Source organism: Manacus candei, unplaced genomic scaffold (assembly GCF_025592945.1).
Source record: "Manacus candei isolate 608988 ecotype Guabito, Panama unplaced genomic scaffold, ASM2559294v1 h1tg000018l, whole genome shotgun sequence".
Classification (NCBI taxonomy): Eukaryota; Metazoa; Chordata; class Aves; order Passeriformes; family Pipridae; genus Manacus; species Manacus candei.
This window is the reverse complement of record NW_026138066.1, coordinates 831397-848371: the sequence shown is the minus strand read 5'-3', so window position 1 is coordinate 848371 and position 16975 is coordinate 831397. Positions and strand designations below refer to the sequence as shown.

General features: G+C 41.4%; 2 protein-coding genes across 5 annotated transcripts in view; both read right to left on the bottom strand.

Moving 5' to 3' along the window:
- Nucleotides 1-16975, bottom strand: part of CRADD (CASP2 and RIPK1 domain containing adaptor with death domain) — an 81654-nt gene that overhangs the window by 14968 nt on the left and 49711 nt on the right. The window lies entirely within an intron of this gene.
- On the bottom strand, nt 14004-14372 carry LOC127469532 (dynein light chain Tctex-type 3-like; the record flags this gene model as incomplete). The annotated part of the gene is made up of 1 exon (XM_051783982.1): nt 14004-14372. A coding segment is annotated over one exon (369 nt), but the record flags the coding sequence as incomplete, so codon positions are not given.

Here is a 16975-nt window from a genome sequence, read left to right as displayed (position 1 = left end):
GGGCTTCTTGTCTACTTGAAAGAGGTTGACAAGCACATGAAGGTACTGCTACGACTCAGGCTTTTCAAGACACACTATTTACTAGGCATTATTTAGTGATACTGTATTTGAAACCTTGAGAACTTCAGAAACCTCATGAAAACTCTTCGCTCGAGGCATCTTGGAATTTATAGATGTATAAAGGTTTTTACTTCCAAAATTGCCAGGTGGATAGGGACAGTCAAGCTGAAAACTGAAGAGCTTCAATGTTTTCAGGAAGGTCTGTGAAGGCAGATTACGAGACTTGGGACAAGAATCCCCGGATCACCTCAAGCCACAACTCCTTTTTAAACAATCCAGGTCTTAAGCATTTGACAAAGAGATTCAACAAACCCCTTCTGTAAACCAAGCACGGACAGTAGAAGCCATTTTACTGTTCTTTTACTGTGCAATTATTTCCACATGCAAGTAGAGAAACTCAGTCAACCAAAGATACCTGTGTCTGTAAGTGAGGCAGGAGCACAGCTTTTACAGGGAGCAAAAGTCTGTTTGAAACAGCCGAGCAAAAGCTTGATGAAGGAATTTCAAACAACATATGAAATTGTCTCAGATACACAAGTCTAAAAAAACTGTAGCTCTGTAAACCCACAGAATGCTATTTTAAAGACAGTTTCATTAAGAAACACAGCTTGAGAGTATCTATCAAATAAGATCAGAGCTACATGCAGGGACAGCAGGAGGCAGCTGAAGCAATCTGTGGCACAACTCTAGTACTCATTGGTCTCTGACCCCGAGAAAAATGATAATTACTACATGAATACACACATTAGACCAAAAGGGAAAGCCTAGGAAACTACATATCTCTACTAGAAAGAGACGGAGAGAAGTCCTTGGGTTTTACGCAGTGGTCTACAGCCCTGTATGTCCCAGTCTGATATACTTTGTTAGACTGACAACACAGCTGTGGCTTTAATTTTGAAGCCCACATTTTTCTGTGGGAATCATTAAGTATAAATACTTGTCTTGTTCAACAGAAAAACAAATCTGTCTCTACTTTTTTATTCCTCTGAAGCCTTAATTTGATTGTGCAACATTCACTTCAGAAACATATTTGAAGATGTTTCAGATATGACCTCATTTGTACACCATCCCAAGCTTTCCAGGAACTCTGAACCAACAGCCTCCTAGCCTTTCTTGTATCTGAACTACTGTGTTTCATGTTTTTCACACAACACTGTCTGGAAGCTCCCCATGCAACTAGCCTTGTTGAGCTAAATACAAACATGTATGGAGGAGAGTTTGCAATCTCAGGTTGTGAAAAAGGCTTTCTATGTATTAGTTTATGTACACAGAGACTGCCATGATTATGTTCAAATAATTCCAAAGAGTTAGACCTCCATAGGTGAAAAAGGAAAAGCACCAGAGGAACCAACGCCCAGCAGCTCATTCATGCTGGATTTCCCTACTCACAGCCACTGCTTTTAAAGGTGCCCATCATCAGATGCTGATGGAGCCCTGCTTCACCTCTGCAGTTTTAATCAGAGAAGCTAACTGACTAGGTCCCAGAAATGCAAATAATAATTTGACCCAAATAATCTTGAGTAAGGAATTGAGCTTACTGGAATATGGAAATCCCCTGAGGTACTGATAACCAAAGGGATCAGATAACCAAAGAGGTAAGTAGTTATTTCATCTAGAAAGGTTGAAATGTTATGGAGACAAATATGCACCTCACCACAGCTCTGCCAGTTGCTTCATGTGGAATTTAAGGCATTGGGTTTAATATGGAAAAACATACCTTTGAGTCAAATTCTGATGCTTGCATTTACACAAAGTGATAGATTTTCCAAGACAGTTCGCAGTGTAGATTCCTTCTGCTCTCTCACTCTTAGCACTGACTTGGTCTATTCCCGCCATCTGCCACCTCCTCCATCTCTCTTCTATGCCCTGCCTCATGTCGCAGCTGCTGGAGGACTCTGGAGCTGGGACAAGGTGCTACCACCATGTCTGTCCACCACAGAAAGACAACTGGTCTGTCTCCCAACCCATGTTGGGCAGGCATGCAGCCCTCCCACTGGATGGGCGGACTCGTCTGTGCTAAAGGTATGTCGCAAGTTTTTCCATAACAAAAATTCCCTCCTACTTTTAAAAAATGCATTTGTTTTTTTCTTTTTTTCTTCCTTTGCCAGCTTTTTCTCTCATTCCCTGCCCACTTTTTTGAGCAGGAAGGAGAATGACAGGGAGAATAATGATTTCCTCAGCTTCTGTTGGAAAAAAACCACAAAAATTTTCCACCAAGATGGAATCTTTTTTCTGTTTTGTTTTGTTTTGTTTTTTTTCCAGTGAGGTTCAGAAGCCATTTTTTTAATTTAAAATTTCCTAAAGAAGTGTCCAGTTAATACTGTCATTTGGTGTGGAAGGTAGCAGAGACCTAGTATCTGTTTCGTTTAGCACAGATCCCATCCTTAAGTGTGGCAAGAGGTCAGCTTGAATCTTTCTCTTGAATTGTATCTTTGCAAACCTCTTCTCAGGGTTTCGGTTGTATGACTCAAACTCCATAGCCAATGAATCAAACCCCATAGCCCAGCAAGGATGCATAGCTCATCATGCTTTCCTTCTGCCAGTTGGCTCTGCACACCCCCAGTGTTAATCTCCACTGCCTCCACGTGTTCTAGAAGGAGGGAGGAAAGCACTGGTGAGCAAGGAGAGGACTGGAGTGGCCAAAAGCTGCAGCAGCCTTCCCATGAATGGAAGAGAGTATCGCAGATGGGTGCAGCCAGTAAAGGAGAAGAAAAGTCGTGAGGCCATTGATTTGCCAATGGCATCGATGAGCAGGGGTCTGAGCAGCTTTGGGACCCTACAGTCACTGACAAGAACAGTCTGTGTATACATGGCACACTGTCTTGGTTTCAGCTTACGAGTCAACCTTGTTTAGGGTGTGCTTTGTCTGAGCAGATGGCAAAGCATGACAACTGCTGGGCTAAGATTTTGCTGCCAAACCAGCCCCCAGCTGTTTTCAAAAATAAAGACTGCTGCTCTCTTTACCAATGCAGAAATAGCCATCTCTCTAATTCCCTCCTTCAATGTATTATTTCATGTATTACAGGAGCATATACCTAGCCAGACTATAGAATTAACATTACCCAATTTTTAATTAACTACCTACAACACTCTTCCTGATTGAATTGGTGGTGGTGTTGGAGGGTTGTTGGGGGTTTTTTTGAAGCTGCCATGAAAATCTGAATTCCTAGGTAGAAACTCACTTGGTGAGCCTGAACTACCAGGTGTAGAAGGTGACCCGTTGCTCTGGCTCTACCATGTCTCCCATGAAAAAAAAAAAAAAGCCTGTGACACAGAAACAAGCCCAGACCTTGTTTGCAATAGCAAGTACATAAGGCAGGATGGTACCAGAAAAGACAGTGACAGAAACACTACTGACTTATTCCTTCAGCAGCTGGGTTTTTTTCACTTATTTTTATCCAGGAATGTCCTAGGTTGTTAACTGACTGGGACCCTTCCAGCAGTCTCCAAGGTCTCCCCTGCGACCACAGGGCAGCGCAACTTCCTTTGAGTATCCCTCCTTCTGACAGCTCAGCAGGACTCATTAGCACAGTGAGATGTAACTCAACGCCACCCTGACCCAGCAGCAGGGTGTTGGCCTCCTAAAACTCAACAATTACCTACAAAACATGAAATAAGTGAAAGTCCAGTGACCATTGTTGGCACAAGTAAAATCCAGACAAACCAACACAAATAAAGCTCTTGGAAACATGATGAGTTCTGGGGACAACCAACCATCATCCCCTTTCCTCTGTGACTGAGTCTGCTTGCACCTGGAAACAGGAGTGGAAGAAACATCCCAGCTGTGGGTGTGCACACATACACACGCACACACGCGCACACACACACACACACACAAACATGCACTTCTCAGCAGACCACCAGCAAATGTTGATCCAGCAACTGCAGCTGGAACACAGCAACCCTATACCAATGATAAAACACCACTGGGTCAGATGTTACAGTGTCAGCTCAAATTAAGCATCACGAAGCAAGCTTCAGCCAAGCCAGCAGTGCTCCTTAGCTACAGTGAGCCTTGAGCTGGGCTGTGTGGAATTGCTGCTTTCCACATGGAATGTCTCATTCAGAACAGGAGCTGTCACAGCAACTGCAATAGCAGTGCTCGTTTTTCATGTGATAAGCTGTATTTAGAGTGGGAAAGTATTGCTCTGTGAGCTGAAAAGCGAACCAAACAACAAGCGATAAAGCCATGTGCTTCAGGCCAAAGGTTTTAATATCTGGTGTTAGTCCCATTTCCCAGAACAAAGGATAGTTTATACATACTATAGACATTTTCTGTCTGAAGTAACACTAACACATAATCTCTTTATTTGCACAGGACATGAAGTGTCCTGTACCCCCACCCACAGGTCTGAATCTAGATCCACCCTGCTGTTATTTGTGGGTGTGTTGCAGAACCGATGGGGCCTGATATTCTGCAACAACATCAGCCAGAAAAGACAATGTGTGTCCTTCCTCACAGGGCTCCAAGATCCTCCCAGACTGATTTTAATAAAGGAGAGGGCAGGGAGAGGGGAGAATGGTAGATAGATATGTGGCAGAATTAAAAACTCAGGATTTCTGGAGTCTTTGTTACATGTTGTAATTGCAAAATCATGCTTCCTGTCTTCTGCATACACACCTTTTTTCTCCCTTCATCCTGGAGGTGAGTTCCCTAAGCTTACCTTACTTTGGTTTCTTCCCTCATTTCCAAACCTGACTTCAAAAACAGATTAGGCCACTGAATGCAGTCTGGACTTTTGCTTCCAAATACTTCTTTCAGCATGGAAAGGACCAACCATGTAATAACCAAGCAAGTCACCCTATTATGCAACAGATGGGAAAACTGTTTGTGCTAGTACACGGTGGTTCGCATTCTTCTGAAGGCTGCTTTCCCCCAGGGAATTCCAGTAATCTGACTGACTGAAGTGTGTTTTGACAAGTTACAACAGTCCAGAAAATCCACCTATGAAATTATATCCTGGTAGTATCTTCCAAAATAAACTGAAAACTTGGTATCACAGCTCATTTGGGAAAGTACTATGCCATAGCTTTCATTTGTTATGAGAACATAGCTTGAGTTTTTGTTGTAGATAACAGGTGGTGTTACACCAAATGATGTGACAATCTTCCCTTGCACCAGGTTTTTGTAGTGGCAGGGGCCCTATGGATCATCTCCTGAAACTGACCAGAATAAAAACATATAGTCTTAATATATTCTTATTTCAGCTACTTTCTTTCACTTGAGGTGACTCCATCACAAAGTCATCAGCTTACCCTGAAGGTTGTTTGTCCATACCCAACAGATCAAGTAATTGAAGAAAATCAGAACAAGCTGCCAGCATAGATGTTGGCCTATTGGAAAAATAGGAACACTGGTAGAATCCAAGGACCAGGTAATATTATGCTGAGAAAGTCTTTTTTACTACTAACACGAGCAGTGCCGGCAGGCCCCAGCCATGAGCCATATGCCAGGCACAGCACACGGTTCCCATCACTTAGGTTTTCTCTGTTTATTCCACTAATCCACAAGTCCCATACTGGCTTTTGCTTGCCACTGCCATGGAGAGAAGATATTTGACTGGATAGGAAGCTCTTATATATAAAGAATTTAGGATTCAGAGGGCAGTTTTAAAATGCTAGATGTTAGAACATTTTGAAAAGTGAGTCACAGTAAATATGGATGGACCAACTCCATTCCGGTCCCAGGGCTCAGCTGCAGCCCGGATGAGTCTGCACATCCTGGAGATATCTACCAGGAAGAAAAAGGAGACAGAGGCTGTGAAAAGCATGGAAGTCCCAGACTAAAATATTTCATTTTCCCATATTTCTCTTCCTGAATATCCCAAAACAGAAAGCAGACAGATTTTTTGCAGAAGTTACCAGGATTTATTAAAGACAGGATATTGATATGAAACATTCATGACCCTCAAGTTAGCAGTATTTGTCTTGGATGGGGTAACGAAGTAAATTTATTACATATCAGTGCCAAGAAGCTCAAAATAAAAATACAGATTATAGTTCTCAGATTCATCAACTCAAACCAGATATTTTTGAAAAAAACACTCCAGCAGGAAGAAATGTGTCTCATAAGATACCTGCACTACCAAAGAAACATATGAAATACATATTTTATCCAATAATAGGATACAAAGCAAACTATTAGATTTAAAACCCCTGACACAAAGGCAGCCTGTGAAGACATGAGAAGGAGACCTCTTGTCATGTTATTCCAGGTGTGGGGTGCGCAGAGGAAGATATATATGTTAGACACCGGCAAAGCAAGCAGAGGTTTTACTGCATCTTGAGTTGATGATTTTACGAGACGAACTAAATTGATAAAGCATGGATAAAGCAAGATAGAGAAATACTGCCACTTGTTGGGAAGCCATGCTTTGGAATAGGCTCGGACAGATCACAGCCATAGCAAACCTTCACATCAATTCTACCCTGATCATTTAGTCTCATCTCCTCTTCTGTGTCTGAGCTTCATTTCTTTCTTTAATGGGACACATCTAGTGAAGAATCAGCCACAGAGAACTGATTTATTAAATTCCTAATGGCAAGATTTGAATAGTTAATTCTGCTTCTGCCACACTCCCTACAGAAGTAAAGATCTATCTTCAAAATGCTCTCAGAACTTGCCTGTGTGGCATCTGCACGGTCTGCATGGCTCCAGGAAGACCTAACACACCATAGGCTGTGAAAGAAGGAACTCGTATGTCCTTAGGTATGATTGAAGGCATTGCCACTACTGGAAGTTTCCATAAATTAGCATGTAATGGACCAACGCTTTAACAACTCATCTCTCCTCATTTAAAGACATACTACCAAGGGGAAAAATGTATTCTGCCAGGGATTTCCAGGGTTTCCAATTCTCACTTCTTCCATCTCATCCTCAGGAAAAACAAAGCAAAGCAAAAAAAAAAAAAAAAAATCCTCCCCCCAAATCCCAAAACAAAGAAAAATTAAACAAACAAAAAAAGTAAGCACCAGAGTGTTTCTAATTGCCTTCCAAAATACAACAAACAAAAAAGCGTTTAAAATTGCTTTAGTTTGGGGAAGTTACTAACCATGAGATCTCTAGTGCATGTCTGTGTTTAATAGAGAATGTAATGGAAAAAAAAATAGAACATTAGTGACCATCCAAGAAAGATTTCATGAAAAACAGGGTGGAAGGGAGTTTGTTTGGATTTAATGTTTCCCCAGAATCATCTCTAGTCCAAACATTACACCACAGGTCAAAGGGAGGGGAGCCAGAAAGTGAAACATTTTAAAAATAACCCCTAAAAAGGAAAGTGAAAGTGGTCAGTCAAGTTAGAATCATAAAATGATTTGAGTTGAAAGGGACCTTAACAATCATCTAGTTCCAGCCCCCCTGCCATGGGCAGGGACACCTTTCACTAGACCAGGTTACTCAGAGCCCCATCCCACCTTGAACGCTTCCAGGAATGAGGCATCCATATCACTGGGCAACCTCTTTCAACACCTCACCACCGTCACAGTAAAGAATTTCTCCCTAATATCTAATCTAAACCAACTCTCTTTCAGTTTGAAGCCATTCACCCTTGTCCTATCACTACCTGGCCTTGTAAAAAGTCTCCCTCCAAGTTCCACCTTTTGCGACCATGAAATGCAAATTTTATGATAAAAACCATATTTGGGCTCTGGTACCATCACTGAGCATCGGTAAATACTGCAACCTACACTTGGGAAGTACAACAGAAAAATATAGGTTCAGCTTGTAAAGTTCTTCCTGACTGGTACTACAGCTTATAAGTAAACTTATATTAAAATATTTTGGTTTGGAACTGACAGCTTAAAATACTACAAATTGCCCTCAGGCCTCTTTTGTAGCCCTTCCAAGATGCCTCCTTGCAAACAGAGATGTTCAGCAAAGCACTCACATAAGACCAACTGCCACCAGGATCAGAAAAACTGTATGGGGCAGCTGTCTTGGTAATATTTTATAGTCACAAGGTTCATCTTGCCAGTCTGTTGCACACATTGTAATACTCACTTTACTTAAGATGTTCCTTCCAACTGAAGGAAAGTAACCTGTTTAATGCCTGATAATGCTCAGACACCACATCCTGATGTTCGTGTAGGTTCATTTCTCCTTTATGGTATTTTCTTGGGCCTCAAGGTTGAAGTTGCTGAGGGAAGAGAGAAGGATGGTGATGAGCACTATGGCAACGGAAAGCAGTCACATGTTGTCCTAGTAGATTCTCATAGGCAACCCCTGCAATTCCACTCAATGCCTCTCAAATTGGCAAGATCACAAAATGCCTGCAAGGCAATTTTTCTCTCTTCTCCAGCTGCTCTTGGAGACAGAGGTGTGTGCCATTTAATAGGGAACCAGAGGGTTAAGCATTAAATTGCCTGAAAGACAGAGCCCTTGAGGCACACAGAAGCTAAATATCTTAACCAAAGAAAAGACAATTCCAAACTTCTTGTCAAGCATCATTGAGGAAGAAGTGATCTTACTAGAGGAAGAAATGACCAGCAGCTTGAAGCACTGAAGCAAGAAGTATAAGCTTTAGGGAAAAATTCTGACACAGTCTCAGAGGATGCTGAGAAGAGCTTTGAAAAGCTAATCTCTCCTGAGGCTCACAAAGCTGAAGGGAAACTCCTTGAGAAGGCAGGGTAGTTGGCACCTACCTACTCTGATGTGTCATCTTGAGGGAAAAGCTGTAGCCTGATAAAGTAGAAAAGAAAAAAGATGAGAAAAGACAAGTTTGTATTTTGGAATTGACTCAGATTGGGATACCTGCTCCAATACTTCAAGCTGAGCACTTCAGGCTTCAGAAGCAAGCAAGCTCTGCATTTCTGGAGAGAACCAGGGAAATGTAAACAACACTCCATGGAAAAGATGCTGATGAAAGGTATTGTGTTTTGTGCATAAAAAGACAAAACTCCAAACAGCTAAGGGTTCAACAGAGGTCTGAACAAATGAAGAATGGGAAGTTCAGCTTGGAAGACTTCAAAGACTGATTTTCATGGGACTTTCAGAGGCCTTCCTAAAGGCTAAGGCTCCCTCGATCCTGTGCATAGGGTGAGAGAGACTTCTGAGAGCATGGTCCACAATAGCTGGTAAACTGAGCAAGAAATAAGGAAATGAGAAATGCTGAGCCATACATCCCTTGATAACATGAGAGCCTAACACAGGGTCACAAGGAGGTATGTCTCCATTTATGGTTCTCAGCCTAGAATCCTCTTCCAGAGCTGGATAAATACTTCATGTCAAAAGCAAGCAATGTCACAGTCCTTGCAATGAGATATGAGGACTAGTGCTGCCACTCACGCCTTTCACCCAACATCCCCACACACTCACAAGTCATTTACAAGGAAGTTTGAAACCACACCTCTCAGTTCCCAGAAGACTGCGCTAACCTCTCTGTCCCTGCAAGTGAAGTAGTTCCTCTGGCTGCCCTCGGGCACCAAAAGCATGCAGGTGTTCTGCCTCAGTGTTCACAGTCAGTGGTTGATCAAGGGTCTGCAAATGACTGGTGGAATTCTCAATATGAACAGCAAAAGGAGATGAGTCTTGAGCAGGCTGCAGCAGAGCTTCCTGTCCCAGCACAGTCAGCGGAAGCAAGGGAGGAAATGGGAAAATTGAGTCAATTAAGGAAACTGTCCTGGCCAGGAATGTCTTTGGTTTCTTAACTGCCTGATTTAAAAAGAAAAAGAAAACAAACAAAAAAACCAAGAAACAAAACCCTGACCAAACAAAACCACAAAAGAAGAAGAAATTAAAAAAAGGCTGTGGTAGAAAAGGCACAGTCAATCAATTAGTTAGTAATTTCCAGTTCAAGTATTTCCATAAGTGCTTGGCAGTGTTTTCTAAGGGACATCTCCTCCTAGTGAAAGATTTCTTAGATGTCAGAGAATTCCTCTTGATGACTAACTCTCCTCAGTCAAGCTCCAGTCTGGGCAATTTCCCTTTGGAAGCCCTCAGAACCTGTTAATTTGTTCAAGCATTCTGAGTCTTCTTAAAAGAAAAGCCACTTGGCTATCAGTCGCATTTCCGAACCTGGTACACTGGGAGAGACAGTGCTGAAGTGTAGGAAAATTCCCAAATTTAAGATACCAAGAACACACTACATGATTGACCTGGATACTCTACCTTTACAGAAAACATTTACACAATTCCTCGGTGTCCCCCAAACGGGTCTACACATAAACTGTGCTTAAGAATAATTTTGTCTGTTATTGAAATTCAGTCTCATCTGGATTATAACTTGGCAGCTGAAAGCTGGCAGTTCTTACACAGTAAAGTATACAGTAAAGTATATAGATATAAGTAATAGATATAGTATATAGATATAAGTAAAGAGAAATATGGCAATCTTTTATATTCTGATAATCTAAACTCCCCCTGAACTTCTAAAATCCAAATAACTTGATATTTGGCCACTGCTTTCAATTTAGACATGTTTTCCTAAAGAAACTATTGTGGGCTTTTAGTCAATGCTGTGAGCTCAGTAGAGATTTACAAGATAAGGAATTCATGACCTGGTTCTGCAAGCAGGTAGCAGTATATTCCGCTTATTAAAACCATTAAAGCATATTTGAACATCACAGTGGTTCTGCCATCTTCTGCTCTGTTGCTGAATGGCTATGTCCTTTGAGATTACCTTCCATAATTTGCACATTAACTAAATCAGCCTTGCAGGTTTATTGGAAATCTAGAAGGCTTTGCCAAGAAACTAGAAGCTGTTTCCCCCAGTTCATGTCTTCCCTCCAAGCCAGATGCCTTACAAGTCAAGCAACGCACATATGAACACAACATGACTTAGTCCAAACTAAGAGCAGAATACAGCCAAACTCTAATTACTAATCCGAGAGCAGAGCATGCTCCCACAAAGGGACATACAGGCCAGCCAGCATACTAGTACGACTATGAACACTAATGACAAAGAGACAAATTTTAATGATGGTACATAGGGGTCTGCATTATGAAACAATGTCTAAAAATATCTACTCATTTATTCCCAAACTTCAAAAAGTGGTTACTATGCCAGTAACAGAGGATCTGCAGTCACAGCATTTGGTGGCTTTGCCTTATTTTTCTTTGTTGGTTATGCCAGCAAATCACATATGAGGACAGATGATAAATATTCCTCATATTGGAGAATGCTCTAATGCTTTCTGATAGAGAGATCTAAATTATGCAGTTTCTCTTTGTGTGGGTGTGTTTTGAGGTTTTTAGCTTTGAAATGGGAAGTGAAGTGCTCATCAGCTGCAAAGTGTTCCTTTAATATCACCCATGCAACAATTACCTCTGCAGTAACCATCATTACATTAAATTATAGGCTATCCTTTCTCAGCTCAGTGTGAAGACTAGCTGTAGAATAAAACAAGAGAAAAACCCCAACCCACTGAAAAGCCATTGTACAGTACTGTGCCTACACCACTGAGGTAAATATACTTCCTGCAAGGAAACAAAGTATCATTTAAGGACTGCCTGTCTTTGTTGAAAGTCTTAAATGAAACCTAAGTGAAGCCCCCTCATCTATTCCAATAGTCATTCCACTGTAATGATGCAGTGCTATTGCTGAAAATACATACATATTACTGTGTAATTCATGAGTACACAGTCATAAGGAGCTAAATAGTGAAGATAATTTTGCTTTCAGCGTTTTCTTAATTTTTAATAATTTTCTTAGCAACCCAAACATTTTCATGAGGTCTTTTTCAGTACTGAGCAGGGGTTTATATATTCCACTACTTTCTCTGAATAACTAGTAATAGCTTGGGGGTTTTCTACTTCATTTTAAAGATATATTTGTACTTGCTGGCATTTAATAAGCATATTTACCTATTGACATTCTGAGGTTTTAAAGTAAAGTTTGTTTTGAAAGGTAGCTTATCGAAACAACATTCAAATTTTGCATCTTTTATGTCTCAGTGACTTCCAGATAAAATTAATGCCATTTACAAATTATAGACTTGGGGTACTGTTTTTGGTGGTGTCTTTTCTTAACTCTCAGCCTGTTTGACTGCACAGGAGCTGAAAAATCAGCTGCACTTTTTCTGATTCAGTCTTTAATACTGGTAGTTACAACTGTGCAGGACAAAACATACATTCAAGGAGAACAGGGCAGTGTAAGTAAAGTCAGACTCAGGGTAAGTAATAACTCAGAAGAGTTAACTTGGTGACGCTGAATAGAAAGCAGTTCATAGCTACGCATGTATTTCAGCGTGCTGGAAAAAAAAAAAGGCATCAATAAGTTTCAAGATTTTGTGGGCAAGACATGTTCCTTGTTGATGGATAACTCTGTAGCAACGCCAGGCAGCCACAGCACCGTGAGCAGAGGTAGAGAGAGGCTGCACAACAGAAGTGGACACTGATGGAACTGAATGGAAAGACGAGGAGTCCTGCTCCAGGATCCGCAGCCCCAGAGCACAGCTTGAATAGTGAATGACAAATCTCCATGTTCTTGGACAGGGAAGGTAGGGTAGAGGGCAGACACCTCCCTATCTGTAGCAGTGTCCCACCCCACACTGGGCTCTGTGTTGCTGCAGCCTTGGGCTCATCCATCCAGTTATAACTTTGTAAAGTTCTGGCTAAGCTGGACCAGTAATAATGATCATGTGAATGACCAATATGTTCACTGTAAAGAATGTGGAACTGCTTTTGCTGTTTGACGTATATTTAGGCTGTGAACCAAGTACCACCTGCTGATACCTCAACGGATAGAGGGTATTGCCAACTCTATCCCAGCCAGTTTGTATCTCTGAAAGAGGTCACGGCTTTTTCTTCAGCCTTTAGAAATCTTGTTGGAAATTGGGGGAACTGTGTGAGAAAGAAAAGGACCACAAGTAAGAAGATAATGATCAGTGTCCCTGAACTCATGCTCTTGGAATTAAAATGTTGCTACTGTTGACACCTTTGGCAGCAATGAGATGCATCACAGGAAACCCCACTCATGTTTATCAGTTCTCTATCAGCTTCTCATGAATTTCCCTTCTACTCCGCAAGTTCACAAGTTTATTTTTAATTCCTGATAGTGAAGAGCTAACAGAGATACTCCATACTGAGAGCATCGTTTTCTGAGTTTGAGAGCTCTTATATTTCCAGTGAAACAATGAATAAGCATCTACTTGATTTTCATGTCAAGCATGACAGAGATAATGTCCATCAAGATCTCCACTGTGCATTTTTGATAAAAGTGACTTTCTCTTTAGATAAGATACATATATGTATTAAAATTTTCTGCTAGCTTTCAGAGAGAGAGATGAGATGAGAACTGGCTTAGACTGTATCCTTGTGTAAGTTTCGAGCTGGCTCTCCGCCAAACTGCCGAGGCCCAGAATAAAGCCTACTCCCCAGAGAGGGAAGAAAAAAACCCGAATAGTCAAAGCTATAGCAAAAACATATATTTACAATTATATATATAATTTGAATATATTGTACACACAACAGGGAGCTCCCGAGGAGGAAAAAAGGGAAAAGGGAAGGGGAAGCAGGGATTAAAAAAACCCCACTAAAACAAATATCCTCCAAATATACACCATTACTATAGAGCTAGTGAATAAATAAAAAAAATCGAATTAAATACTTCCCTGAACGAGACAGCAGAACTAACTCCCCATGCCTCCCGAAGGGAACGGAGATAATGGCAGGTCGGAGCAGAAAGGCCTTGGCCTATACAAGCAAAAACCATCTACAGAGAGATCTGTCACCTTCAGCCACCGGAAGAGCGAAGAGAGCGAGCTCTCTTATCTACGCCTTATTTATATGTTGTGTTACGTTAAAGGATGATATGGAATACTTCCTTAGATTTCTGACCCTGTTGCTAAGGAAGGCCTAAAAAATCCAAAAGCCAACCCACGACAATGCTCTCTGTAGAGAATTTCTGTATGCTCCTCATACAGAAACAAATAATAGTTTGAAATATTTAGCCATACGTTTGGATGATTTTTTTTAAAGGTGTTGCTTATCTTTATCTTCCAGCCAGCTACAGGATAATAGTAACAGCAAACACATTGACAATGCAGTTCATTGTTTGGTTTTCCCATCTCACTGCGCAGGTTCCATCAGTTGTGGTATCCCAGAAGCACGACCTTGTTGTGTGAAGACCAGCTCCACTCCTCTGCACCACTGCATAGGTAACTACGTACTTGTATGTTTTTTCAAGTTTCACCAGATATGTCAGCGACTGCTCCACTATAGCAGCAGTCCACTGGTTGACTTTATTGTGATTATAATCTGCCTTGCCTAAAACACTTTCTATGCACTCCTTAACTAAGTTATGGGCCTCATCAGCATTGAAGATCATCTTGTCGTTGGTCCATCTTACTACCACAGAAAGAACAGGGGAACTGTAATAGGATCACATTTGCTTTATTCCTTCATATCCTCATCGGAAAGACAAGCACACACACAGAGTAGGAGTGACCCTGACAAACAATACCATTAAAAAAACCTTTCCCAAATTGACACATACCTACTGCAGGATGGGACAGTACCACATAATTGAAGAAAAAACAATGTGCCCTCTGCCTTCCAAAGAAGCAGAGTGCAAATTATGCACTGAACTCACCCTTAATACACATCAAGCTTGACACTGCCTGGCACATACAGATGTACTCTGGGTGAAATCTTGGCGTAACTGAAAGATCCTATGATCTCTGAATAACTTAGATTGGAAAGGGGACTCAGAAAATTCCCAGTTCAACCTTCTGCTCAAAGTAGAATGAGCTGTGAAATCAGATCAGGTGAGTCTTGAAAACCTCCAAGAAAAAAGACTGTGCAGCCTCTCTGGGCAGCCACTACTTAATCATCCTGGTGGAGAAAAGGTTTCTCCCTAAGTCCAGTCAGAAATCCCCTTGCTTCAACTTACATCTGTTGACTTTTACTCTACCACTCTGCATCACTGTGAACAGCCTGGTTCCCTCTCCTCCATTGTTCCCACATAAGCAGTGAGGGGCAGCTGTCAGGTCCCTCTGAAACCATCTTTTCTCCCGGCTGAACCAGCCCTAGTCCCTCAGCCTCTCCTCACATGGCAGGTTTTCCTGCCCTGAACAATCATAGTGGTTCTTTGCTGAACTCATTCCAGTTTATCGATGTCTTTCCTGTGCTCAAGGGGCCAAAACCAGCCACAGTATCTAGATGTGCCCTCCTGAATGCTGAGGGAGACAACCACTTCCCTTCATCTACTAACTCTGCTTCTCTTAAAAGAGCCCAGGATGCTGTCAACCCTCTTTGCTGCCAGAGCACTGTGCTGGCACATGTTTGCCTGCTGTTTATCACATCCCTACATTCCCTTTCAGCACAGTTGCTCCCTACAGTCAGTTGCTTGTATTGCCTCTTTCCCAGATACAGGACTCCACATTTGGCCCTACTGGATTTCCTAAGGTTCCTGTTAGCCCACTTCTCCAGCCTGCCCAGGTTCCCCTGAATGGCAACCTTGTGCTTTAGCATACTGACTGGTTCCCCCAGTTTGATGTCATCTGTATACCTGATGAATGTGCATCTGATCAGGTCACTGATGTCAAACAGAGCATGTCCCAACACAGACCCTGTGCTATTCCACTTGTCACAGGCCTCCAGGTTGACTATGACCCAATAACCACTAAAACAGTCCAATCCAACTTCACACCACCACAGAACAGCAGATTGCATTCCTTAAACAAAACTAAGTGGGTTTACAACAGCAACATTCCAAACTGCTTTGTGGGCTACAGTAAGTTTCAAAAGGTCATTAAAAAAATGTGTTCTTATCTTATTTGAAACTGACTCTGTGAACATTAAAAGCCGCTATCTGTGCAGAGAATATATAATCTTCTTCAAATTATTATTTGTCCTCATACTTCCCTTTAAGTCATAATTTTATATTTAGGACATATCACCATGTCACCAACACTCAGTATAAACAAAGGAACAGAAAGACAGATGCAAGCCACGCTTGAGCACAGGTGCTTACCACAAATACCTTAACAGGCTGCTTATAAGGAAAACACTCTACAGTTTGCCAAACTCATAGACAAAGTATGTTCTAGAGGTTAAGTAAAATTGGATTCAAAACAGATTAGATAAATTCAGAGGATAAACCGTCTCCAGCAACTACAAAGCATAGTGATCCAAATGCAGTCTTTGGGCAACACTGAGGACCTTTATGTTCCATCAGTACCTCTTACCAGCCTCTTTCAGAGAAGCAAGACTGTGCTAGGCTCTTTTCCCAAATCAGTTCCCAAGCCTCTCTAACAAAGAGAAATGTTTAAAATAGGGCCTCCCATTAAACAAACAAACAACAACAACAACAAACAAACTCCACAACTTTCCATCAACTGCCTCAGTGTTTGATCTTAAGCTCTTGCAGAAAGATCCTACCATTTTGTCTCAGCTTTCAAAGTACTCCAGGCTAGTGTAAAATACCTCTACCAGGCTATGCTGCAATATTAGGCATTGTGACACAAGAAACAACTCAATCCAGAGATTCAAGCCTGGATCTGAATACTCAAGAGTAATTAAAATAACATCTGCAGAACTTCTAGAAATAGGTATCTCTATTAACAGGTAAAGTCAGCATCTTCTATCAGACAGTATGCATTCCTCAAGGAGCTAGCCAACTTGGAGAAAAAACCTGTCAATTGCTTCAGATAATCATCTTCCAGCTGTTTCTACAAATTCTCCTTTGTTATGCTGCCTACAAAACTTAAGAAATATTCAGAGCACAGAGGTGGTGAATTCAGGGCATACAATCGTGCTGACAAATATCACTTTATAATGCACTGTGGACCATGGTGGTTGGTTTGTTTGCTTGTTAAGTAGCTTCAGTGGTGTAAATAAGGGTTGGGATTTCTGAGAGGCCCAGTAGATTGAGAGTTCTGTTTCCTGGCCTAAAAGACATATAATATCTTTTTCCATAACTCAGGAGATGGAATTGTTTCCTGCTAATAAGAGGCAATGAAATGCTTAATGTTCTAA